Source organism: Bradysia coprophila, unplaced genomic scaffold (genome assembly GCF_014529535.1).
Source record: "Bradysia coprophila strain Holo2 unplaced genomic scaffold, BU_Bcop_v1 contig_151, whole genome shotgun sequence".
Lineage (NCBI taxonomy): Eukaryota > Metazoa > Arthropoda > Insecta > Diptera > Sciaridae > Bradysia > Bradysia coprophila.
The window spans coordinates 9581170-9607747 of NW_023503423.1; the positions used below are offsets into that span (position 1 = coordinate 9581170).

At 34.9% G+C, this 26578-nt stretch overlaps 2 protein-coding genes and 1 long non-coding RNA gene across 4 annotated transcripts in view; 1 reads left to right on the forward strand and 2 right to left on the reverse strand.

The window, feature by feature from the left end:
- The window catches only part of LOC119074935 (connectin), a 109963-nt gene that overhangs the window by 50940 nt on the left and 32445 nt on the right, over positions 1-26578 (forward strand). For both annotated transcript variants that reach the window (XM_037181327.1, XM_037181326.1), the window contains exon 2: positions 12481-12507. The gene's annotated coding sequence lies outside the window, so the exon portion shown is untranslated. The remainder of the gene's footprint in view (positions 1-12480; positions 12508-26578) is intronic.
- LOC119074938 lies at positions 5305-5771 on the reverse strand. The gene is made up of 2 exons (XR_005087275.1): positions 5586-5771; positions 5305-5516 (listed from the first exon to the last, which is right to left on the reverse strand). It is a non-coding gene; the product is annotated as an uncharacterized LOC119074938 (long non-coding RNA).
- LOC119074937 (tubulin polymerization-promoting protein homolog) lies at positions 23275-24043 on the reverse strand. Its single transcript, XM_037181329.1, has 3 exons — positions 23786-24043; positions 23586-23715; positions 23275-23498 (listed from the first exon to the last, which is right to left on the reverse strand). Exons 1-3 carry the CDS (start codon positions 23947-23949, stop codon positions 23316-23318), a joined length of 477 nt encoding a protein of 158 aa, XP_037037224.1. The 5' UTR covers positions 23950-24043; the 3' UTR covers positions 23275-23315.

Genomic DNA, 26578 nt, shown 5'->3' on the forward strand with positions numbered 1-26578 from the left:
TTCCTGCAGCCGTGGGGAAATTGGTACCAATTTCGAGTGTATGTAGCGTACACACAGAGTATTACATCACAATTGAACGGAAAGCGCATACAGATTTACATATACATATATATATCAACACTACCCTCCAGGCACAACCATTTTTTTTTCTCCTCATGATATAAAGCAATATATATTTATAGCAGTAAAATAAATTGATGTTAACAAATAAAATAAAATAAAAAGGAAACGAAATAGAATTCAAATAAATTTTTTCGGTTCGAAAAAGTGAAAAAGAAAAAAAATTCGGAGCAATGTTAATTCGAACACAAGACGAAGAAAAGAAAAAAACGAATTATACGTAAACTACCTATAGTTATAAAAAGCAAAAGAGTTGAGGTGGAATTCAAGTCAAAAGAGGGTAAATTTTATTAAACAGAACAACAAAACAACATTCCTTTTCTCTCACTATGTATATATCAGGATGTGAAGTACAGTTACTATGTTCTCGGTTATTTTTTTCTGTATTTTTCTTTCAACATTTTGCAAACAAAAGAGTGACAGAATGAATAGACTCAATTCTAAGTTTAAAAAAAATAATTTTACAACTTAATTTGCATGTCAATATTTTTACAATAGAGGCGGTAGAAGATTTCAGTTCAAGACGTGTAAATAAGTATAACAGAGTCACAGAATGGTTGGCATAGTCATTTAATATTTTAATTTCGTTTGCTCTCTAACGAATGTTGTTTTCTTACAAAAGCATTACTTTTGTTTAGTCGTTCGCTAGACTTGAAAACATGATGCACTATAGAGTATAGTTATATTTCAATTGTGTTGATTTAACAATGCACTTTCTCAATACGAGAAGGAAAATCTTTTTAAAAGCGGAAAGAGGATTGACCTGTTCTTCTGAACTACTTAATATTGTGCATCGGAAAGTCAAGTTTTGATATTGTTTGCCATAGTAAAAAAAAAACGAAAATGTCAAAAGTTAATACGTGACAAGGGCCTTTGTGCGTAACGTCGTCTCACGGTCTCAAATTAGTAACAATTTTTCCGAATTTACTGAAATCTTCCAAAATTTACCGAATTTATGTTTCGATAAATTCAGGAAATATTCGGTAATTTCACCAATAATAGGTTTTGATCAAATGTGTTGTCTTTTCAGTCGTGAGACTACTTTTTTCCCCATGAACTAAGTGACAATATTCGTCGTACTATTACTATGCTGGAAATGTTAAAATGAATCAATAACGAGAAAATTGAAAGCATTCGAATACTTTTAAAATACTTTCCACAAGTTAAATGCTATGAACGCTGTTTCAGTAAACATTTCTGGCTTCATAAATGTAAAAGTGATTTTGTCAAAGCAACCTAATTAACTCTACGTTTGAACTCAAAGAAAGTGCATCGAAAAAGCAATAAATGAACAACTGGAAATATTAATAATGTGAAAATTTGACAAAAACAAAAAACACTGAAATCATGATGTAAAGTTTAGAAAGTATTTTGCTGAACGATTGTTCTCAATATAAGCTGTTAGCGAATTGATGCATTCAATTCGTGGAGAACTAAAGCATCTAACATGAACTATCAAAATGACGATGTCGAAGCTACAGTGACTAATTTTCTACAGCGAGCCAATCTAAGAAATTTTAGTTTTTCGATATTTTTTACAGTTTTTAATGTTGTCAAAGCACGATAATTTACCACGGCTGTCCTTGTCATAAGCTCGAGGGTATGAGTGAGAAAAGCACATAATCAAATCACTGTCATTTGGCAAAAATTACAATAAAGTACACACGTCTCTTATGGGAAGATCCGAAGTTGTCTTACCCCGCGAAAACGAAAATTATCAGGTAATGATTAATTTCCGTTGTGTGTTACGTGTAAATTGAAAATGAATCGTTACGCCATTAAACGTCACGGTTTCATTAGTACTATGTTGGTCCATATTCCTCAATAAACCAATGGATGCCTCCACTAGACTAAATGGTAGTAATGATCACAATAGTTATTTATCTATCAAGTTGGATATAAGGAAGGTCGAACTATGGCAAAAACATTTTTTAAAGTCGTCAGGCGACAGAAATGAGAAATGCTCTCTTACCGATCGTAAATGACTAAACCGGATACAATTGCATTCATTTATGCTATTTCCTAATATTTCGGTTCGGACTGTAAAGATTCCGAATATACATCCCCAATATAAGTTTAAAATGGAATTACAGGTTTATGAATTGCTTTTTCTTACTGTAAAAGTCATAAACTAAATTACGAAACGTTTGGTTTTCCTTTCTTTCTCAGCTGTTTTCTGTTTACGGTAAATCGCACAACAACTTTCCATAAACAACACAAAGTTCATTTGAATATTACTGAAGCCATTTTGTGTTTGTCAGAAATTTGCGAAAGAAGGATAGAAATCTGGTCTTTAATAGCGTTTTTACATACAACCTAACGACAAGAAAACTCGATGGAACGCTTGTGGCCCTTTTTTCTCTAGTAAATGCAAAAAAAATACAAAAAGAATTCAATCACAAGATGGTTGTTGTTAAAGGGTATTGGTTGGCGGTATTTTTTGTAAATTTATTTCTTGTTGAATATACTAACGTCGTACTTATGAGCTTCTCTTGCATCAAATGAAGTTTTCAATTTTTTTTTTTTTTTGATTAAACTGTGTTTACATGAATGTGCCAGTGTACAGTGCAACCGACAGGAAATAATTAAAATTCGGTTGATTCGCTTTTTTCAACTCTATTTTGCGATTCAGGTTTTTTTTTCTAGTTCGCTTTCAATCTTTAATATTTTCAAAACAATTCAGTGTCTATCCGCTTGAAGGGAAAAGTCATTAAAAATTTAATATCGAAAATGGTGAATTTATATTATGGTCAGTTTTTCTTTACCCTTTCCCTGATTGACCTTTCGATCCTCATATATCAAACGTTTATATCCTTTTCGTTGACTGCTACTTGCAATATGGAATTTTATGGAAACTAAACAATAAAAGTGGTTTTCGTCCTCCGTTCTGCCTTTATTCTTATATTGGAATTTTAAACACATTCAAATTTGCGTCGACAATACTTACTAATAATGTAATAGTTATTTATACTACAAGAACTGTAAAGGGTGTTTTATGTTGAGGAATTGTAAATGGTTCGAGACGAAGTCGAGGAATACCTCCAAATAAATATCTAAAAATTAAAAAATAAACTTTAATACCTTTACTACTTTCCAGGGTGTCTAAAGTTCCAGCATGCGCATTATTCTGCAATGTGTATGTAAACGCGTCATCTATGTACCTTTACAGTTCAATTATAAAACTTATATACGCTTATGTATTGGCTTATGTATTTGATGTTTATACGCGAATCGCAAAGTCTTCTTTATATCGAGGTTTGCGGTCAGATAAAATGCGTTTTTAAGCGAGAAATATATAAAAAATTTAATGCTATTTTCTGGTAGAAAGCATCAAAAACATTAACAATGATATATTTTGTGTTTTTCATCTCGTTATGCAGCTTTATGCTTTCAATACCGATTTATCATAAATTTTCCAACAATTTATTATAGAAAAATCAAGGAAGAATGTCTACTTACGATTGTAATTATTATAATTGGCAAGGTTCGTAGAAATTTCAGCGTATTTATAATGGAAAAAATGATCGTTGTTGTCGGAATTTTGGAAATAAAGAACTTCTAAGAAAGGAAAGAAGTCCCTCTCCTGTAATCTTTAGTTTAGTACATTTCGTCGAAAAATTTCGAATATCACCGGGCTGCAATGCTTCACTTGTGTACCAACTTCACTATAATGACAATGTCTGTATTTTGATGTATGTATTCAAAATTGAAATTGTTTTAGATGCAGCAAAGGAGGCGAACCGAACCGAAGAACCCAAATTTAAAACTTTTTTAACAGCTTCTTGTTCATATGTGTCCAAACCTACCTGTCATATCTATCAAATGAAACTTAGGGCCGACTAGTTATCCTCAGTTCCACTCACAATCCATGTTTTCTTTTGTTGGATTGGTATCATTATTTGAAGCTTTACACCTGCATTATTAACGGATTAGAACGAATCGACGCTGGCATTAAAAATGTTTCCGGAAATTAATTAATTTTCGCTTTGAATAGTGAAATCCGTACCGTTTTGTAACATGGTAGATGTTGTTTGTTTACGGTCCACGTAGTAAATGCAATCTGATATTCAAAAAAAAAATTTGCAACAAAAGCTCATAGGACAACTAAAACGGAACAGTCTCTTTAAAAATATAAATCTCCGACATTTATTTGAAATTTCATGTCCTCAACAATAAACGACTGAAAAGGGATTCTTCAGCTAATGATGCATGCTTTTCCTCTACCTTTTTTTACTGAAAAGAATCGTAGTTCAATATTACCATCAGTACTGCAGTTCCTAAAAAAAAAATTCAAAACAAGAACACACATATCTGCAAAAACCTGCTAAGTTGAACGATAGAGCAATATATTGATGGTATCATCAAAGCAGAAAATAATGGGAATTTTTGATATGAACAACGTGAAGTATTATACGACATTTTGTGCAATAAAAAACATTCGAACACTAGTGTTATCCCCTAGGCTATTGGAACGAACACAACAATGAACCACTTTTTTTATATGGGTCACTCGAAAAATTGCGATATTGATTCGTTGTTGGACATATCTCGTGGGGAATCAATATTAATTGTGATGCATTTGCACCTCGCTAAATATGCGGAACAAGCAGACAGACTTTTTTTTTGTTCATCGCACTATGTACCATATTGATAGGTTGGTTATATGGGTAGGATAGATATTCGACGAATTTTGATAGAACTTTTTTTTTACAACAAAACCATTTCAGGCTATCTGCAATTCCGATTCATTGAATATTATTTTTTTGTTCAGCATTTAACACGAGCGTATACATATTGTTTGTAGCAAGGCCATAGAAATAGATTAGGATTAGATAAATTAGGTCAGTTTTGAACTTCAAGTTCAACTTTTTATTTTCACTAGCATTTTCGACAAGGCCATTATAAACAGACAAAATCATTCCGTTGAAACTATGCAACGCACTTCAAGCAAAAGTGGTACTCTAAATAGGATACTGAAACTTGACAGTGCTCCATACGAAATTTTACACTGTAAAAATAGTGGGGATAAAATTTCATACAAAATAGTAGTCTAGATGGATGTAGTCTGGATGTGTTTAACTAACTTTGGGAAAGAGACAGAGAATTATCGCATCTCTTCTTTCAATATCTCGTCTAAATTCAGACCTAAGTAGAATTCCATGTTCTGCAAAAAAAAGCGAGCACTTCTTTCTGTTGATTGTACAAGACTCTGTTCAAATTTATTATTCATTCATTATAAATAAAAACTCGAAATGCATCAAAATCAAGCAAATCAATCCAAAATCGAATGCGGTATTCCCCATAGTAGATTTATTCCAATTCTACGTGAATCGAATACTACATTTACCAAATGTGTCACAAGTTTCATCTTCGCAGCAATCAGTATCGGTATCACACTGCAAATTAAGCGAAAAATTGACTCGTACAGTATTGTAACTAACTCAAATTGAACGTCAAATTCTTACAAAACTTTCGCGTGGACAGTTTGCCAAAACGGTCGCCATCAACAGGAAAAAAATGACGAAGATAAATAATTTGCTCATTGTTATAAACGCTAGGTCTTCTTAACACTGAAGAAATTATACTACACTTTGGTGGTGTTTGATGTATTAACGCAGCTCTGCGATTAACTCAACAATCTAAGAGCATCCTATTTATATAACATTCATTTGTGAAGGTCAGTACAGAAATAGTAATTGTGTTAATGTTGTTTTGCTGCTCGTAAACACTTCTTGAGAAGTTGTGTTGCTTGTTTTACGATTTCGATTTCTTGGTTACATCAAATTGATCAATAACTTTTTAGTTAGAATTTTCAGTTTATTCGTTTTCGCAACAAAGCATTCAAATATTACCCCGTTTCGTGAAGTTTGCTGTTAGTAAGTTAGCACACAAAATTTGGCATGCCATTACACTACCAGTGGTCAAAATTTTGATCTATTGATTGATCGGCAATAATTGTCAAAATATTAATTTTTAATCTTTTATTCTGTTATACTCGAGTATAAAAAATTGAACTCCGGTCGGGAACAACCTTTAATATTGTTATCTATGGAACCTAGTTTAGATTGAAAAAAGTTACTCTCTCCAATACTGTTGATATTATTGTCGACGAAAGGGGAAAGTTGAGAATACGAGATTAATTAATCAAATAATAAAAATGAGTCCAAAATGTTTAACGATAGCAAAAATATAGGAAATATAGGCGGGATGGGGGTAGGATAATCTCGCACACCACACAAATTCATGGTGTGGGAGATTCACCTCTAAGTGGTGAATCTCGCACAGTCATGACTTTTCGTTACATGTCGTAAAAGGACGCATACTATGATCGCGTGTGCGAGATTCCCCGACACCGCGGGATGTGGGAATAACGAATTTACTGGAATCTAGATCCCTTCTTTGATTGTATTTGCCTCGACTGCTCATCCCTCTTTTTACTGATCGCAATTTTATTAGTAGTATATAACACACGATTTTGGGTTGGCCTGTAGAGGCGCTACGATTTTTTTCAGTGCTTAATTACTTACGCTCTATTTTTCCGTGATGCAACTTCACTTTTGTTTATTAACAATGAAATGTCATAGCAGTGAAGTAAGATCACAAAAAATCAAGCTGACACTACCAATTTTATGACAAATTATACATACTAGAAAAATCTATTACATTTAAGCCTTAGTTTCCAAACATCATTTTTCTATACAAAAAAAACCTAGAGCTATGCTCGAGAGGTGGTATGGTCGCGCTGATGCCCTCAAAGTTTATACAGCCTTGTTGCTATAGGTTTTTCGTCAAATGTCTGCTGGGAATTATTTTTCTGTGATGTGGTGCAGTGTAATGTAACAATCTGTGATGTACTAGAAGCGAATAAAATGGCGGTCCGCGTCTATAATAGGGGGAAGAGCAATTAACGCTTTCAACAAATCCAACAGCCGTGATATTTCTATTTAGTATTTGAGGTGAATTAAAAATGTTAATGGGCCCTACTTTCTTACTCACACTCAAATAAAAGGATTTGTGGTGGAATAGATCACTAAAATCAAGGCTGTATACTTTGGGGAGGTCACGCAGATGCAGATATGCGGGTTACACACCACGTTTCATACAAAAAATTCACCACGCCATACAAATTTAATTTTGGTGAATTTGTTTGTATGGAAAAGGTGTGTTCCCGCGTATCTAATAAAATGGCGATCTGCGTGACCTCCCCAAAGTATACAGCCTTGCACTAAAATGACCGCTGGCGTGACGATCGACGGTTCGGTTTTGTGTGCAAACTAATGACAACCAACTTTGCTTCTAAGGGAATTCCCCGTATTTAGTTCATTTACATTCATTTCAAAGAATTGGACGCACTCACTTATTCATTACTATGTGAAATTGTGAAGTTGGTTTCAATTAGTTTGCACACTTTTCCCCACCATTCCTCACGTTTCCGTCATCAGTTTCACCAAACGAAGAGATCTATAGTAGATTACATTGGATGCGGCGGAAGTAATTCAATACATGAGGGATCAATTTGTGATAAAAGATGAACTCACAAGTGTGTTTTTAAGCAACAGTTTATAATGTTATTTTGACACGTGTAGAGTTTTCATATCCGAACCGCATGCGAGGTATCTAACTACACGAGTCAAAATAACAGTTTCCAAACCGAGTTTATTCCAAGTGCAATGAATTACGTAACTGCATCAATGTACGCTGTTTTATTAGTTCGTTTTATTATGGAAAATTGTTTTTATAATACATTTTCCCCACGAGGTCGTAACAGCAGAAAGTGTTTGCGAAAATATGGATCAAAGAGTGAGCATCATAAAATTATTTCTAATTGAATTGCTTCGCCTTCAATACGCTATATCATTATATTTGCAGAAATGTAAATAAAATGGTTTGTTTATGAAGTAACAAAAACAAAACAAAACTGTTATTGCGTTTTAAATCGTTTATACGTATAGAAACGAATCTAGTTCACTAATGATATCAGCTCACATTTCTTAAACGAACAAAAAATTGATCTCAAATCTCCCAAATTATCAATCGGGCATAATTATCGTGTGGTGATTGTGTTCTTAGCCCCGTACGAAGTACAAAGGGGCTTATAGGATTACGGTGCCGTGTGATTAATGGAAATCGAAGCAGACTGATTTTCCTAATTTTTGTTTTATTTGAAAGGTAATCGAACGCCGAATAGAATGTTGTTAATTTTTTTTAAAATTTAATGTCAATTTGATATTTGTGCTACACTAGAAAGAAACGTCGTACGGGGATGCGATGCGCAATTTCTAAGATGTACACACTTCATAATAATTTCACTTTAACTACGTTTACGGGCGCAATAGGCTTACGGTAAAGTAGTGCGACAGAGTCGCCGACAGACACACTAGGGTCACATACGTAATAGATATTCGGGTTCGTACGGGGCTCAGTCGCGGCAAACGGCTCGTTTTTAATCTATTTTCTGAAAATTTCAATGTGTTTGCTTACGTTTGTCAGTATCAGTGTACATTCAATTCAAGCCAAGATCGTTATTGACAAAAATTGTTTTCGTTTCAGTGTTGTGAAGTAATTCAGAACAATTTTTTAGATGATAAATTTTCCTTCAAAATGTGTCCTCACTTCCGAGGAGGACAAATGTACATATAACAACAACTTTTCGAAGGAGATAGACAATAAAATATTAATTCAAGCATTGACAAATTTAATCGGTGTTGTCGCTGTTACAGACGGTGGATGGCTTAGACGTACGGGTCTTCCACCAAAATGATCCAGGCTCGATTCTTGTGGCAAACAAATTCTACATATATCTAGCCTACATTAAGGCAATATATCACTTACGCGCCTAATTTTCCTCGGAAAATAGTTGCATACAAGGGTGTTAGTAAGGTCTCAAAACAGACAAGCAAATATATTCACATTATTGGTTAATCAAGACGCTCAAGGCGGAAGTTCTTATTTCTTCCCGGGGTTGTATTAGAGATGAGTGGGCTGCCCGCAGCCCATGCCTCATGCCCATGGGCATAAGCGTTATGGGCTTCAAAACTCACGGGTGGTGGGCAAGGAATGAGCACTTTCATAAAACGTGGGCGCCCACCAAACTAGGACTTTTCATCGTACTTCCTTCAATTCAAAATTGTGAACACAATCATAAATAAAATTGATGAATTTTCAACGAATACTAAACATTTTCAATTCACTCAAAATTCTCATATGAAGAATGTTGAGGGTTTACCCGAGTCTCCTTCTTTCTTATTTTATACCTGAAATGCCTAACAAATTTAAAATAAAATCAAATAAGGCCTGCCATAGATAAAGGTCTCTGTCCGATAGCCAAGCTATCAAAGTTCACACTACGTGATGATAGACTGGGTAAGGGAAGAGTTTTTAAGAGATTTTCTTTTCTGACGAGCTTTATCTATGGCAAGCCTTAATTATCTACGGCAAGCCTTATTTGATTTTATTTTAAATTTGTTAGGAATTTCAGGTATAAAATAGATTCATCAATAGCGATTCATCGAATTTTAGCTGTCGTGAATGTATCGTTTTTAATAGTTCGCCTGAAATTTCACAGGGAGCAGGAGCAGTGAGTGAAGAGTGTGTGCGATATGTACAGCGTTCTTTTGGTACATTGAATTTATCATGTTATTATTATTGTATGCCGTCTACATCACCACACTTTGAAACTCATTGTTCATATCAGCAGAACAACGTGCAATATGAAGCGAAAAAAATTAAAATAACCGTTCAAAACTTTACAATTCGACGATTTGTGCACACATAGTTTGTGGGCTGGGCCAGTGCCCATGGGCATAGTGGGCATGTGGGCACAAAAATTTGCTATGCCCACTCATCTCTAAGGTGTATACAACATTTTTCATACTAGCCTTTTGCGAAAATCATCATTTTTGTATGTGCAATAGCGTGTGTTGGTATTCAGCCATTTTACCGAACGTAAAAGCACAACTCCTATTCAAGCCATTCATTAATCCGTGCTAATGCAATAAAAACTAAACAGTTCATTGCAAGTGACACCATTTTCCTGAAATGCAGCACATACATTTATTGATTCATTCCGTTTAAATAGTGAAACACAACCACTATGCAGCCCGACTAGGCAACACTAATTAATGTGCCGCAAATTCAGTCAATTTGAACTTTTATGAAAATGCGGTATAGGTATTTCCCTTCAGTCATATCTACATTGGTGGATTGATGTGTAGTTAATTTGATAAATTATCGCTCGTCGCTATAATAGCTGCGAAAATGTGAAAATTAACCAAATATTTAGTTGAAGAGTTAATCAGATACATATTTCTAATGTCCATCCCGGCATAGTTACAGCCACTCGATGCCAATATAGAAAACGACATCATTATGTTATATCATGGACGGAATTATTATGCAGTCGATAGTTGCCCAATTATTACGGATAATAATTATCGATTTGAGTTGTTAATTCCGTTATTATAAATGAATTTTGCTCGGTTTGTTTATCAACCAGTAATATAATATGACTCTAATGAAGTTACATTGTGTTTGTACACAAAGTTAACATGATATTTACCTGAATATATATAAAATTATTAATATTATTGAATGTTGGTTCATACAAAACAAACATTCGCATCATTTTAATGCTGCTGACAAATATTATGTATGTTGAAACTTACCAATAGAATATTGTATGAAATTGAATGCTCACATACAACATCAATATGGCTTTTTAGAAAATTGTATTTTAATTTTAAAAGCCGTCTGTATGAGTGTGTGACTCCCCCGCTAAATGTTTAATATCATCCCACTGAAATCCTTTATTGTGTTGATATATCATTCCCCTTTTCAAACGCAAAAATTAGATTCAATCCGCCTGTCACAATGTTAAAAGAACCAACCGTGCTGTGTGGTATATATTGGCAAATGAAAAATAATAAATTTTAACATTTCAATGGTTTTATACTAAGCGGTGTATGTGGTTTTGTTAGAGATTTTTTAATGCATGTCCGCTCCGGAAAATAAACATTACATGTATGTATACCCCCATCGGAAATCGTTTATTATCTATGGACACATTTTGTGTCCGTTCGGGAAAGTTTATTACCTCACTAGAGAGGTAATAATAGTACATTACCTACATCTTACAAGATTATCATCATTATACTTTTCAAACACTGAAACAAAAACAGTTTTTGTTGCTTTAGTTATGATCCTAAAAAATTTTCTACATTGAATGCACAATAACCTTCGGCTCGGATATGCAAACTCTACCCTCGTCAAAATAACAGTTTTCAAACCTTGGTGCTTAAACACACACTTGTGAGTTCCGCTCATATCACAAATTGATCCCTCATGTAATGAACTACCTCCGCAGCACCCAATGTAACATACTAATTTTTTTTTCATATTTTTAATAGCAATAAATCCATTTCCTTATAATATACCCGTGAGTATTGTAAGACGATACATAAAGGTAATGGATTTTAGAGACTATGAAGGTGGCATGTAGCTCTTATCCGATTTGATATGTTTGACATATATATTAGATGAGAGGTAAAGGTTCCATTTCATTCGTGATCTTTCTTTGTTGACAAAAGCTGATTTTGAGATTCTTGTGTTTCATTTTTATCAATGAAATTGTAATTCTACGTTAATTGTGTGTCGTTTCCTATGGAATGCAGTTGGTACGCTGCGTGATATTAGAGATGTGCGATCCGACCCACGTTTGGAAAACCCGAACCCGACAAAAAATATGAAGTTTCGTTTCTAACTACTTGAAACCGTACCCCAGGTTATGTCGGAAACTCCGCCCGGCCCGCACACCTCTAATGTAATATCAAGAATACCGGGGTCGTCGCAATACAGAAAATGTACATTCCATTGAAACAGCGTGCATGGGATGTTCGCAATTATACACAATTACGTGCATCCCTAAATCGCAGTATGAAATGATGGACAAAAGAATAAGTCGCAAAGCATGGTTTCAAAGAACACACTGAATGAGCACAAATTCAGGCTGGCTGAGGTTAGCATACAATTCGATTGAGCTATTGTGCACATGTGCATGTTGCAATCAGGACGTCTAGTCTAAGTTTTTGTTGTTCTTTTGAGATTTTATCATGCTGCCCAATACTATCCGCATGAAGGTTTGCAGAAACGAACGTTGCGCACACTAACATTTTATGTTTAGTCGAGGTACTTTTATATACAAAACACAGTCAGCGTAGGACAATTTGTATTTGAATGAAATCATTGTCGATTATGTATTAAGCACGGAAATTTTGATTATCCGACTAAGATTATCAGTAAAGATTTATAACAGTGGAATGAGCTATCAATTTCTTAAAAATCTAATTCAATTATCTTTTTCAGATAATTCCGGAGAGAAACCAGAAATCTGTAAGTACTTCAATTTATTTATAACAATTGATAAGATACCTAGTACCTAGTTATTTGGAGATATATTTATAAACGAAGAATTTTGTAAGACATACTACGTGCTGTGCTGTGCATACTTCGTGGGGTGCACAACAGGCCCATCTAAGTAATACACTACGAAATGGTTTCGATATTGATATTATAACTTGTATGGTGTGGTTGCATCACTCGCCATAGGCTCGGATCTTTGCAACGACATTAGTTCAGTCACTTCTTTCATCTCTCATCAGATGACAAAATTCTATAGCAGGATCTATTTTCGATAAAATGTCTTGAATTGTTTCGAAACGTTTCGAGAAAATCTAGGAAATTCACGGTGCTGAATGGATTCCATCCATCTATTCGTATCTCCGAGACGCAGAGAGGGATTCTTTTGAAAAACATCCTACCGAAATCGGATGCATTTTCGAGTGCAATTTACCTAGAAAGGTATTCGACCCTAGAAGCCAAAACCACTTTCAAAAAAATTCTTCGAAGTTTGTGTGACTGGTGAAAGGTGATCAAAAACCGAAAACTTGGACTTTTCTTACAAAAAATTCTCCAGTTACGCGAGCCGTACAGGGTCCTGTGTAGTATCATTAGAAAGGTAATCACATGTACTATTGAGCCGAATAGGGACTTATTGGGTTTAAAATTCATTGACACTGAAATATGTGGCACATATTATGTGTAGTTGAAGTTTTCAACCAAAGATTTACACTGTTCTTACTGACATTTCTCTAGGTACACAAAACGTACATGGTCGTGTGGGGTATCATTTGAAAGGTAATTTAATGTGCTTCTGGGCCAAATAGGGTCTTATGAAGTTTGGATGCATCTATGATGAAATATGTACACCTAAACATTTCAACTTCTATTTCACCGTAGATGCATCCAAACCACGTAAGACCCTATTTGGCCCAAAAGCACATTACATTACCTGTCAAATGACACCCTACACGACCATCTACGTTTTGTGTATCTCGAGAAATTTCAGTAAGAACAGTGTAAGTCTTCGGTTGAAAACTTTCACTGCACATGTTTCTGTGTAGATGAATTTTAAACACAATAAGTCCCTATTCGGCTCAATAGTACGTGTGATTACCTTTCTAATGACACCCCACACAACCCTGTGTAACCAGAGAAATTTTGGTAAGAAAAGTGCAAGTTTTCGGTTTTTGATCACCTTTCACCAGCCACACAAACTTCGAAGAAGTTTTTTAGAAAGTGGTCTTGGCTTCTAGGGTCGAATACCTTTCTAGGCACATACATATAAAAAAGTCCACAGGGAAATGCGTCCGATTTCGGTAGGCTGTTTTTCAAAAGAATCCCTCAGAGGCATTTCTCCAGGTATTCTATATTATCTGTCACAGATGTATATTTTGTATTGGGTGTGGCAGCAATTGTAGATCAAAGTTATACATAGCAGTTGAAACTTTCAGCGTAGCACCTAGCATAATATATTGTTTCATTGCTCGTCCAGGAAACCGTTCGAAACCTGAATGATAAACCACTCTCTATAAAGTTCTAGGTCATAGTTCCTCAACATTGTTGTAATTATTCATCGCATCATATAACATACTCGTTTTTGACTTAGTTCATTAAATGCATGGATGAAATATGTAGAGGGAAACTTTATTGTACTGCAAAATTCAGTCAATAATCTGCTACATTGAGCGGGGATGTTCATTGTTTAAACAAAACAAAAATCCGTTTGCTTCAGGGCAAATGTGCATCTCTAACAGTCAGCTTCCGGATGACGTTTGTAAATAATTTGTGCAATTTCCGAATTTGTTCTCATGCAGTGAATTTCCATCTTGTGAAATGTTTACTTTATTGATGTACAGAGACCGTCTTTTACAATTATAATAGGGAACGACAGATTGTTCGAACAGAAACGGAATGTCTAACACAGACGGAAATAAAAACGTTTTTTCTTTGGGACAATGTACCTTGGCCAAATAAAAATCGTTCGAACAATCTGACGTTCCCTAAATGAGAATACATCGCCCAGGCTTTTGTTTTATCCGGAAACGTTCCTATCATGCTCACGCATCCTGCATTGGACCGCTACAAATCGATACTGATTCTCCTATATCTGGTTTAAACTTTTGTACTTCAGTTCACTGCCGTAAGAAAAATATTTCTGCAACCGAGTGTCACTGTGTCACAATATGACATATTTTGTAAGATTTTTCCACACTGCTTTTCTCTTCCCACACTGCTTTTCTCTTCCCACACTGCTTTTCCGTTTTTATCCCGCACTGTTTTGGTCAGTTTATTTGAACAATCTTCACTGGTGCTGAAAAAGTCAACATTGCAAAACTTGGTGCTCGAGAAACTATTGTTATCAACAAGTGCCTAGATGGGTACCATAGAAAGCTGGTTTAAGTAATTTCTTAATCGAATTTACTGTTGCGATCTGTGTAGCCTACCGCACGTAAGACCTTTGAACTGACCCAGCCATTCTTAAAGCGAACTCTATTTTGAATACAATCCTTTGATTTCCATTACGGAAATCGGTTGATCCAAATATAATACAACTCCTAGAAACATTCATTTAGATTTAATCAATTTTTACCCAACACAGTTTTTAATTTCCCCATTTCAAGTAATGGAAACTTAGTAAATTGAACTCACGTTTTGCCATGGCCATAAAAAAAATGTCTTTTTAACCGCATATAGCTCGTTAAACAAAACTACGTGACCGATAAAAAGGTTTAACTTCTATTGCCTTTATCGACTGTTGTAGATGTTGCAATGACTTTGAATAATTCTACTCAAGACACATATAGCGTTATACACTATAACCATAATCGGTAATAAATGCTGTTTGTATTAGTAAATTTTCCGCTTATTATAGCATGGTTTTCATCTAAGTTTTTATTTTCGATTCCAATTCACTCTACCAACAACAACAACAACTGTAACAATAACGATAAACAGAGAAGGGAAATCAGATATATATGACGATCAAGTAGCGAAAACAAAAACATTACTTCGACCGAACTAATTAGTTTAATGAAATTTCACCCTTCAAATATACACAGCAAACCCTACCAGCCACACCAGTAATAAACTATATGCCAGGTAATTACTGTGAAACAAAGTTTTTTTTTTGTTTTACATTACCAAAAGATACTTTACACCTAATTGTAGTTGGAAAAGTGATACTCAGTTGTAATAATAATGTTTTTACTATAAGCCAGCAAGGATATGGAAAGCAAATGCGATACAAACATTAATCAATTTATTCGATTTTCGAATAAATTGGCTATTAAATCGTATAGTACATATAATATAAATATAATGCTTACAAAACTGAGCAACTATATCTGTGAGCTGTTGATTACATTGAAAACAATATCTCGAGCGACCACCAACTGTTTAAAGTTTAAATTTGAATTTTGCTATAAGTTCGTCGGAATCATAGACAATCAAGGGGGCTTAAAGAGTTCATGGCTGAGTTATTTAATAATGTTAGAAAAATGGTCACGAATGGTATTAGTTATTGCAGGCTACTTACAGTAATTGAGTAGCTACTTTATGGAAACGCTGATACGTCGATGAGTCGTCGGTAAAACTTATTTCCCACCGAAAAACGCTACCGCTACTTTCTTATACACATAATGGTTACTTTCGTCTTAAGTTAATTAGAACCAAAATAGCGTACCAATCCTCGGACAAAAATAAATCGTCGGACACCTATTGTTCTCATATTCATAAAAAAGGTTTCCAAATAAAAGAACAATAGGTGTCCGAGGACTCATTCTTGGCCTTGGATTGGTACGCCTACCCTATATACTACAAGTCCGTGAATTGAAATTCTCATAACATTTTTCAACACGACCTGAAAATGTTGACGGATCGACAATGATAAACGCTTTACGCAACTCAACGCGAATAGTTGTCAAATCTGCCAAAGACATTTCACTGCATTACCGGTCAGATAATTCAAATCCGAGGTTTACAAGACATTATATGTGGATATTATATTGGGATTATGTTCAAAGATTGCGAAGAAATACTTCAACGCACTCAAAACATCATTTTCAGTGAATGCGAGTGAATGTCATTTTCGACTTAGGGAAAGTACCCTCATAAAGCTATAATATATTAAATAAAACAACAGAGAAATGTGTTTTATGGGGATCCAATGTAGAGATTATCGACATTATATATCAAAAAGCATGTAAAACGTCGAACAATTTCTAAGAAATAGTCCCTGGTGTACTGAACATTCCACCTATTTTCAGTTGAAACGTAATGACGAGCTCATCGTATAAGACACTTAATTTCGAACTGCAAAATATTTTTGGCCCATCCGAAGTACAGTGCATTGAGCTATTCCGATTTTATTTCTTGCTGTTTGTACATACATTACAGTCTTATGCTTGGACATTTCTTTTCTTGAGGCCTGTGAGAAGGTTGTATTTCGAACCGAAGGCACGGAATACATCCCACAAGTTCTCAACAAAAAATGGCCCAGCAAGACAGTACAGTTGTCTTGCGACCAGAAAATGCGTAAAATCCCATATAATCCTTGTCAAAAAATCAGTGATTTACCCCACAGTGTGTAGTGCGCGATCTCAGGATCCCGGTGAAGCAATTAGTTTTTCAATCGGACCAATATCTGCGAGGCGAGAAGACTTTGAAAAAATGTTTTCCATTGCATGTTCCTCACATCACGTTTTTAAGGAGGTATCGCTCGGGAGATATTGGACCGATTCAAAAACTAATTGCTTCACCAGGGTCCTGAGATCGCGCACTACACACTGTCATTTTGTTTGCCCAAAATACGTCGACTCGATTTTTTTTTAGGTGACAGTTGTCGTTATATAAGGGAATCCCTTATTAAGGGATAAACTCGAGTATAAGTCGCAACCGTGAATACCCTTAATGTATTTTGCTCATATTATAAATAAAACCTGCAGCGAACGAAGTGCCATGAAAATGTCGAGACTCTGCAGACCAACCCACTTTGTGACTAAATTAAATTGTAAACGGTACGGACTGCCTTTACGTAAAACACAATTTCTATAGCAACTGATTGTTTGGAGAGTTTTGAGGCTTTCCCATGGATAGTTTTTCAATAAAAATTGACTTCAGTCTTTTAAGATCCTTACTCTATCGATATGACATCGTGGGGGGCGTCGTGTAGTCGGCTAGCCTGCAACGGATACACTTTGTCATTTTGATTATGTTCTTTTTTAATAAACATAAAAAATGAAAACAATTTTTTTCCATCTAAAATTCGTCGTGTATACACGTCGAAGACACGATATTTGTTTTATTATTGTAGAACTCAACGGTGAAAAAATAATGTTCTGGGAAAATATGAATTACTGGAGCTATTCATCTACCTTTAACTGGATATATCTGTTTATATATGGATGTACACATAAAAATGGGGACGTTATTAACACATATAAAAGTAAGACAAGAAAATGGAAGAGACATATCGTGGCATCGAGGTGAATATAACGAATTTTTCATACACTTCAAGCTTCTGTCTACTTTTAAAAATGTGAAAGCGCATACATAAAGAAGGAATATAAAAATCCGACTGCAAAATAAGGTATCGGATTTATGTCTTTGGAAAGCATATAAAAGTGATTTTATCCGTGCAGAGGATATTGAAGTATAAATATATATATATATATATGTGTGTGTGTTCTCGCACATGAAATGGATAAGGATATCAAAGTGGAAATCACCCTATCTAATGCAAACTGTTTTTTTTTCTTCTACTTTATTCCTTTCTATTTCCCCAACAGATGATATTTTTGCCGTGTTGAGTTGATGACATAAAATATTTAATATTATGTGATTTAGCTCTCGCACCCTAACATTATAAACAGTTCCACATCCACACTCTCTATCTCTCCGCATATAGTGATATAGTGTTGTTTTCGAGTGCAACGTAACTTTAATCTCTGCAACATTACTTATACCGTACATTTGATATGCTTAAAAGATTTTCTTCTGTTTTGAATTCAACTCTTAAAAATGTGTTTGGGTTAAGCCTTTGATATAAATTTATATCACTGCAATGCTCTTTGTTGCACCACACATCTTGGTGGGGCTTATATATGAGAACGTGCTATACGGTTCCAGTAACTTGTTCACTCAATTTAAAAAAAAAAACTGGGAGAAAACCACCAGAAATCATGTATACAAGCAGTTCAGTGAGGAGAACGTTTTATCAGAGTTGTATGTTTAGGCGAATGAAGAATTCGGGCAGCTTAGTCCTAACTAATCGGAGTGCCTAAGTTATTCGACTGCCGAGGTTATTGGACTGAAAATACATCTGACTTCTATTTCGATATTATGAGATGAGGAGCGGAGTTTTCGTCAACTTCTAAACATATATCGTGAAAACCAGAATTCGACTATACGAGAAATTAAAGGAAACGTTGCAAGACAGCGAGACGCTTGGTGAAATTTGTTTAATTACAGTTTTCTGCAACAGATTCCTTTACAATTAGTCGGTGCTTCTGTGAATATATTCATTACGGTCTATCATTGAATGGATAAGTTGATTCAGTCCGTCTGCTAGCAAACAATTGCGAATATGTGAGTTCTTACCTGATAAAAATTTTGGCTCATGTCCAAGTCAAGTAATTATCTATATGCAGGAAACATTAGAAATTATTACATCAGGACGGACGTAGTTGGAGTCAATTAAATTGGATTTTTTAATAGCCGTTAAAAAAGCTAACATAATTGTCTATTTATATCGGACATAATGCTTTACTCAACAAGGTGAGGTAGTAGTAGATTACGGCCTTGTTTTGAACTTTTTATGTTGCCTGACCTGCGTTCTGTGAAGGTTGTGTGAATCACGCAGAGCCAAATACAAAGTTACAAACAATTACGTACTCACGAATGAATTAATGACTCCGTGGACGCTGTAAGTAATCTTTACCTCAAGGTTTTGACCATTGACAAGTAATGTCCTATTACTGATTTAGCCCCAAAAAATTAGTTTCATTCAAAAACGTGGGGTAAAGTTAACTTTACTACACGAATCTAAAACTTCACCTCAAGTTTTTGAATAAAATACCTTACTTAGCAATGGGGTACATGATGGAAATGATACTTCTTGTGTGTTTACCGACCCTGGCTACGCCTCGATCGGCAAATTTCACACAAGAAGTACCATTTCCACCATTTATAAGGAGGGATTCTTCTCAAAAACAGAAGACCGAAATCGGACGCATTTTCTATTGAAATTTTTTATATGTGCCCTGTAAGCCTTACAGTATTCGACACCGGAAGCCAAAACCACTTTCAAATAAATTCTTCGAATCTTGTGTTGGCTGGTGAGAGGTCATCAAAAACCGAAAACTTGCATTTTTCTAGATAGGTAATTGCATGTACTTCCGGGGCAAATAGGGTCTTATTGGGCTTAATATTCATCCACCTTGAGATATGTACAGTTGAAGTTTTCAATCGAAAAAAGACTGAAAACTTACACTTTTCTTACAGAAATTTCTCGATATACACGAAACATGTGTGGTCGTGTGGGGTGTCATTAGAAAGGTAATTGTATTTACTTTCAGGGCAAATAGAGCTTACGGAAGTTTGGTAGCATCTACGATTCAATATAAGCACTTAAACATTTCAAATTCTCATAATTCGTCATAGATGCTTCCAAACCCCAATAGGACCCTACTTGCCCTGAAAGTATATGCAATTTCCTTTCTAATGAAACCCCACATGACCATGCACGTTTCGTGTACATCGAGAAATTTCTGTAAGAAAAGTGTAAGTTTTCATTCTTTTTTCGATTGAAAACTTCAACTGTACATATCTTAGTGTGGATGAATTTTAAACCCAATAAGACTCAATTTGCCCCGGAAGTACATGCAATTACCTTTCTAATGACACCCCACACGACCCTGTACGGCTCGTGTAACTGTAGGAATTTTCGTAAGAAAAGTGCAAGTTTTCGGTTTTTGATCACCTTTCACCAGTCACACAAACTTCGAAGAATTTTTTTGAAAGTGGTTTTGGCTTCTGGGGTCGAATACCTTACTGGGCGCATATAAAAAATTCCAATAGAGAATGCGTCCGATTTCGGTCTTCTGTTTTTCAGAAGAATCACTCAAGTAATGTACTATTACCGCTCATATGAATGAAGTAATACCTCCTTTTCTGGTGCTAATGTGAATACAGATTACGTTGATGGATGCAGCGGAACTTATTCATTACATGAAGGATCAACATCTCACAGGTGTTTATTTAATCAACTTGTTTTGGAAACTGCAAACTGCTATTTTAACAAATGTTGAGTTTGCATAACTGTGTCGAAAATCGAAATAACAGCTCTCGAAACGAGGTGAATAAATGAACACAATTGCTATGTAAAACACCCGAGTAAATATAACATACTTAGGGTCAGTAAACATGTAAACGTAGAATCCGTTTTCCGTGCGGTAGCACATACATATGCGGGGGTGGACTAACACTGTAATGACAACTTTTCGGATGGAACAGCGAACAAATTGAAAACTTAGACTCAGTTAGCTCACATACTATTTTACCGAGCTGTATACTCTATTACTCTATGTATTTCATCAACTTTGAATTTTAGTAAATTGATTGAACTATTGAACTATCTGCTGATTTCCTACTAATGACAACGGTATAGTACATCGATAGATTCATTTTGTATTGTCATATTTGAGACAAAAGACTTCAATATTTTCATGTTGTAGTAGATGTAAACGTTTGTTCAGCTTCCCTCCGTTTCACATATTGAATAATATCAAATAATATACGACGTTCAGTTTGCTTTTACCATTGTTGATCTTTCAATATCCTGGGCGTATTTCAATTTCGTCTGACATGTATGCCCATAACGAAACAACAACATCACTAGAGGGGGTGATTCAAACAATTTTCTTCATGGTTTCATCACAAAGTAATGTTTTCTTCTTACTTGCTTTGGGGTTGTATATTGTCGTTTGCATTAAAAAATCCAAATAAAATATTCATCCCCTTTAATGCGGCACAAGTTCTACAGTTGACTTAGTGGCATGGATTTTTTGTTTAAGTTATTTGATTCTGTAACAGGTTCAGTTGCACGAAGGAAGCGAAAATAAAACTTAGGGAAATTAAATAAAACTCTAAGCCAATTAACATTATAACGTTGCACAAACACCAATAAAACATCCAGGCGAAGAAGACTTTCACTTACATTTTATTATTATGAGTTACAAAATCAGAGTCAGAATTTCGGTTGAATAATATTCTCGTCCCTTGGGTCGTCTTTAAAATTTTTAGGGTTAATGTACCTTGTTATTAAATATAACGAAAAATCCTTCAAATAAATAATGTGAGATAAACCAACATATCACATAATTTTAGGTGATAAAAACCGTACATACAATGAAAATGAACCCGACTGAATAACAAACATCGCAAATGTTTATTTAGTCGTGTGGATTTTGTTTGTTTAAGCATTTGGTTATATTTATAGAGAACCTGATTTGAAAAAAAGGAAACCAAAAAAATTGTTTCGTTTACTACATTGTGATACAATATGGTGTGGTTCCACCATTTCTGTTTACTCAGCATGTTTTATTATTAGGTCTTTTTTTTCTGCTTTAACAACACAACTTCAAACAGACATGTTCCCTTTATGTGTGCAGGCAGCAGGTATGATAATACAAAGTTATTGTCGACCAGAGATGAAAACTTTCTTTTGTTTGTAAATAAATAAAAGATCGTCTGTCTAAATTAATTAAAAATAGCGATAGCCTGGCTCATATGGAAAAGATCATTTTGACAACACACGGCGAGAAAATACTTATTTTCTTATCTCAGCTGAAACTTCGGATGCGTTTGCTTTGAAAATAGTACATTACTATGCAAGGGAAGTAAAGTGATATCTCGTATCCAGATGAGTAAAAGTAACCGAGGGCTTTAGCCCGAGGTACATTTACTCATCGTGATACGAGATATCACTTTATTTCCCGTGTGTAGTATAACGTTTTCCTATGCGAGTGATGTAAAGGCTATTGCCTATACATGTAACAGCCTTATTACATGCACCAGCATAGGAAACGTATTTAACTCGGTAAAAAAGTTGGAAGTGACATTTTCTTGGGTGACTTGTTGCCCTCCCTACAAACAACATCATCGAAATGCAACTTCCAACTTTTATTGAGCAGTAGTATTTTACACAAATAGGTACAAAAGGTCGAGTTTTTGTGTTGTAGAGCCGAGGCGAAGCCGAAAACGTGACTTATAAAATTCTGCATAAAAATTGATTTTTCCTAACTTTGTCGCTTATTTCCTACGTCAATTAGAGAAACGTTGTTCTTTATGCTAAAAAGGATTTTTTTATTCCACCTCGAGCCGGAGGCTCATTCGCTAAAATAGCATGCATTAGGAAAATAGTACATGTAGCATGAACAACATCATGAGGTAAAGTTAACTTTAAAGCAGTGAAACCTTAACTCAAGCTTTTGAGTAAAAGTAGTGCAAAAAAAAGTGTGTGAAATGTCACCTGTAGCGGGTAATTTTGTCTCCACGTAATTTAAATTCCTCACTTTACCTCACTTTTTTCGCCTCGAATCGGAAAACTTCACACAAGTACCGTATCCATCATTTGTCCCATTATTGGTAAGTATTATACTATTTCTGCTTTCTGTGTATAATACGTAATGATACACTCTATTAAGCATAAAGTTACTTCAATCAACGCGTCCGTGATTAAGATTGTTCACAAACGGAAAAGATTTTTCAATTAAATTTTATTGGAAAATGGAAGCATTTAGTTAATGAGTTTTGTCGAATGTATCTTTTCCTTTGTACGCCTGTACGTATCCCTCGTTATCGTGCACATCTTCTCGGCCCTCCATACCTTTGCCTTTACCATCTTCGCCGAATCTTGCCTTATGTGCACCGGTATATTTTGTAGTGTCTGTTAATCGGTCGGTTACGCCCATTGGCAGTGCTTTCTGTATGGATACACCGAAATATGTTAACAATGCCATACGGTTAGTCAGCACATTTATAAATGAAAATCTTTAGCAAAGATTCGTTACCGTTGCACTGGAGACACCGGGCACATTGCAGTCGTTCAACTTTTTCACAAAATTGTCGACGCTCATTTTTTTCGATTTGCACAGGTCTTTGATGTAGTCTTGGAAGGTATTGAAGGGCATTTTCTTTACTCTGCGAAAGTGGATTAAGGTGTGGCTGAAGGGAAATTATCCATTTTGGTAGAAATATCTGGGTGATTTACTTGAATTTGGAGAAAGCAATGCCGGTGTCCGTTGTCGTAAACGTTCTGGTGAACAATTTTGCTTCTTTCATCCATTTGTCGGAATTTTTCAACGTAATTGTTGTACCATCGGATTGAGTGTCACCAAATTGCGAGAACACTTTGAATGTGTTTGAATCAACCATTTTCGAAAAACTTTTTTCAAATTTTAAGCGAAGAATTTTTACGTACGACAACTTTGAACGACAGCTTTCTAATAAAATATCTTCGCAAACTTTGATGATCTACGTCTACTCTGTTACAAAAAGAAAGTATCAGTTTGCTTAGACTTCAGAGTTTTCTTTTAAATTTCTTATAAAACCGCAGTTTTCGCACAACGACAAACATTTTCTGCTCCTAGTTAAAAATGAGAACGTGAAAGCAACTGAAACTGTCTGCATCAGTACAGCATCATTCTTTGAAAATTCTTTTATGCTATGGAAAATGTTAACCACTAAATATGATGTGAAAGTAAATCAAAACTTTAAAACAGAATATTCTATGGCATTGACTTTAATGAGATATTTAATGATGTCTCTATCTTGCCTTTGACATCTCATCAATGTTTCCGATACCATCCATTAAATTGGTTTACAGGAATATTTAGCAAATTCTGTAACATGTGTGCGAGGTCTATTAGTTTTATGTTAATAAACTCAATGTTGTTCTATATTGATTCTACTTCGCCTATACGCCGAACCGGAAAGTCCAAGTATAAACAAACTATGTGGCGCTCTTTCAACAACATTGTGCAACCTAAAGTTTAAAGTTCCCGAAAGTTTTCGACCGAAACTTACTCTCTCTCCAGTTCATATTTTATCGCCCAACATTCTAAATCGTCTATTCCTTTAGGCAGTGTGTGTATACCCAGTCCCGCACATATTTGTTAGTCACAAACTATTTTCTCAATTTATGTAATAAATAAAGCCTCATCCGGTTCGTCGAATCGAAACTTTAAGTTTTACGTAACATTGTATTCATCGGGAAGGAGAAGTGTAAAACTTAAGCTGGTTACTGTAGCAGCTTATGAAAGCTTGAAATATGGTGGAATAAATATTTCTGTCCGTGTGATTCTGTTTTTCCTTTTCCTATTTTTCTTTTTGAACAGAAGTAGTTCAAGCGAAATGGAAAGTTCAAAACCAATAATCCATACATCGAGAACAAACATGGGGGCAAATGGGCTGAGATTAGAATTTATTTGTGTTGTTGAAACTTATGTCGGTAAGCTTAAATCAATATTTATATGTGCGTGTGATGTGTTTGAGAGGCAAAGGCATAAGTAGAACGGGAATATGCGACTTAAAAACCATCTAGAGTCTGATCAAAAAGAATAAATTCCGTTTTTTTTTGTCAATAGACATTTTATGTATTTTATCGTTTTTTTTACGGTTTAGGAACTCCTTCTTCTCCCCGTCCTCTTAAAATCTTTATTGCTTATCGAAAAATAAAAATACCTGGCGGTATCAAAAATAGCAAACAACAACCGAGTTATTAAAGGCTTGCCGAAAGAGCTTCAACGTTAAAAAAAGAAAACATAATCGTCTTTATGTCGTTTAGAAAGGGTACCATTAAAATACCATACTTTTGCCAGCATTTTTACTATTTACAATGGATACTGCCGGCACACCACACACATATATAAATCTTGCAGGAGCCACTATAAAACCGGGAATATTGTGCTAGAATACCTTATGCAAGCTCATTGTTCAATCCTCATCCGTACCATAAAAAAATCCTTTAAATCTGAAAAACACTTCGGCCTATGTTCGTAATTTTAAAACATTTTTTACTGCCCGTTGCAAATCTTTGATTATCATAATAATTACTTAGGAAACCCTTTTAAAATGTTATACAATGTTAATGTACCTGCCTACATACCAGCAGTCAGTGCTCAGCTATTATCGTTTTTAATACATTAGATATTATGTGAACCAAAGCCCAAAGCCACGAAATATAGGGTGGATCGAATTTTATATTTAAATAAAACACGTTTCGCCCCTGATGGTTGCACTCAAGACAGTCCTGAGAATCTTTTACATTTTCATAGAGTGAAGTTTAGAAACTAAGGGTAAAATCTATTACAATTTAGTACTTTTCTTCATCAAAAATCTGCTTTCACTGAATTATTTTTTCATGAACAAACTTAACTGCAGTGACATTTCATGGGAATGAATCAATGTGAAGTTGTTACACAAAAAAATAGTACAATGAGAATGAAGTACTATTAAAAAAATGTGGCGCCTCTACAGGCCAACCGACTAAGCGAATATTGCTGAATGATTTTTCTGACATATGTGAATTGAAAGCATTACTACCGACTGGAGTTAATAGCTCAATAATAAACGACACTAGCATGTTGAGGCATACCTCATACTATACTTTATTTATCATCATTTCTAGATTTTATCCTGCAGTCGAAATATTTTGTCAATAAATCATGGTCGAGAAAACTTATTGTCCGAATGGAGACTTCGATCTCCAACATGATAGTGTCAATTTGAAACTACATTATTCAGCTGCATGCATTAGTAATGGTTTTCCCTAACATAAATCAGAAAAATCACTTAGCGATATATGCGACCTAACCTCACTCTTACTATTCACGGGAAAAATTAGTAAAAAAAATCCGTCAGTAGAATTTAAAGATACTAAAATGTAAATTCGAACCAACCTACAGGCTACAGGGGGTAATAAAGATAAACAATCTCTTTATATTATTCAATAAATAGAATTTTTTTTCTCGACTAAATGATTTTTTTGTGTGTTGCTATAAAC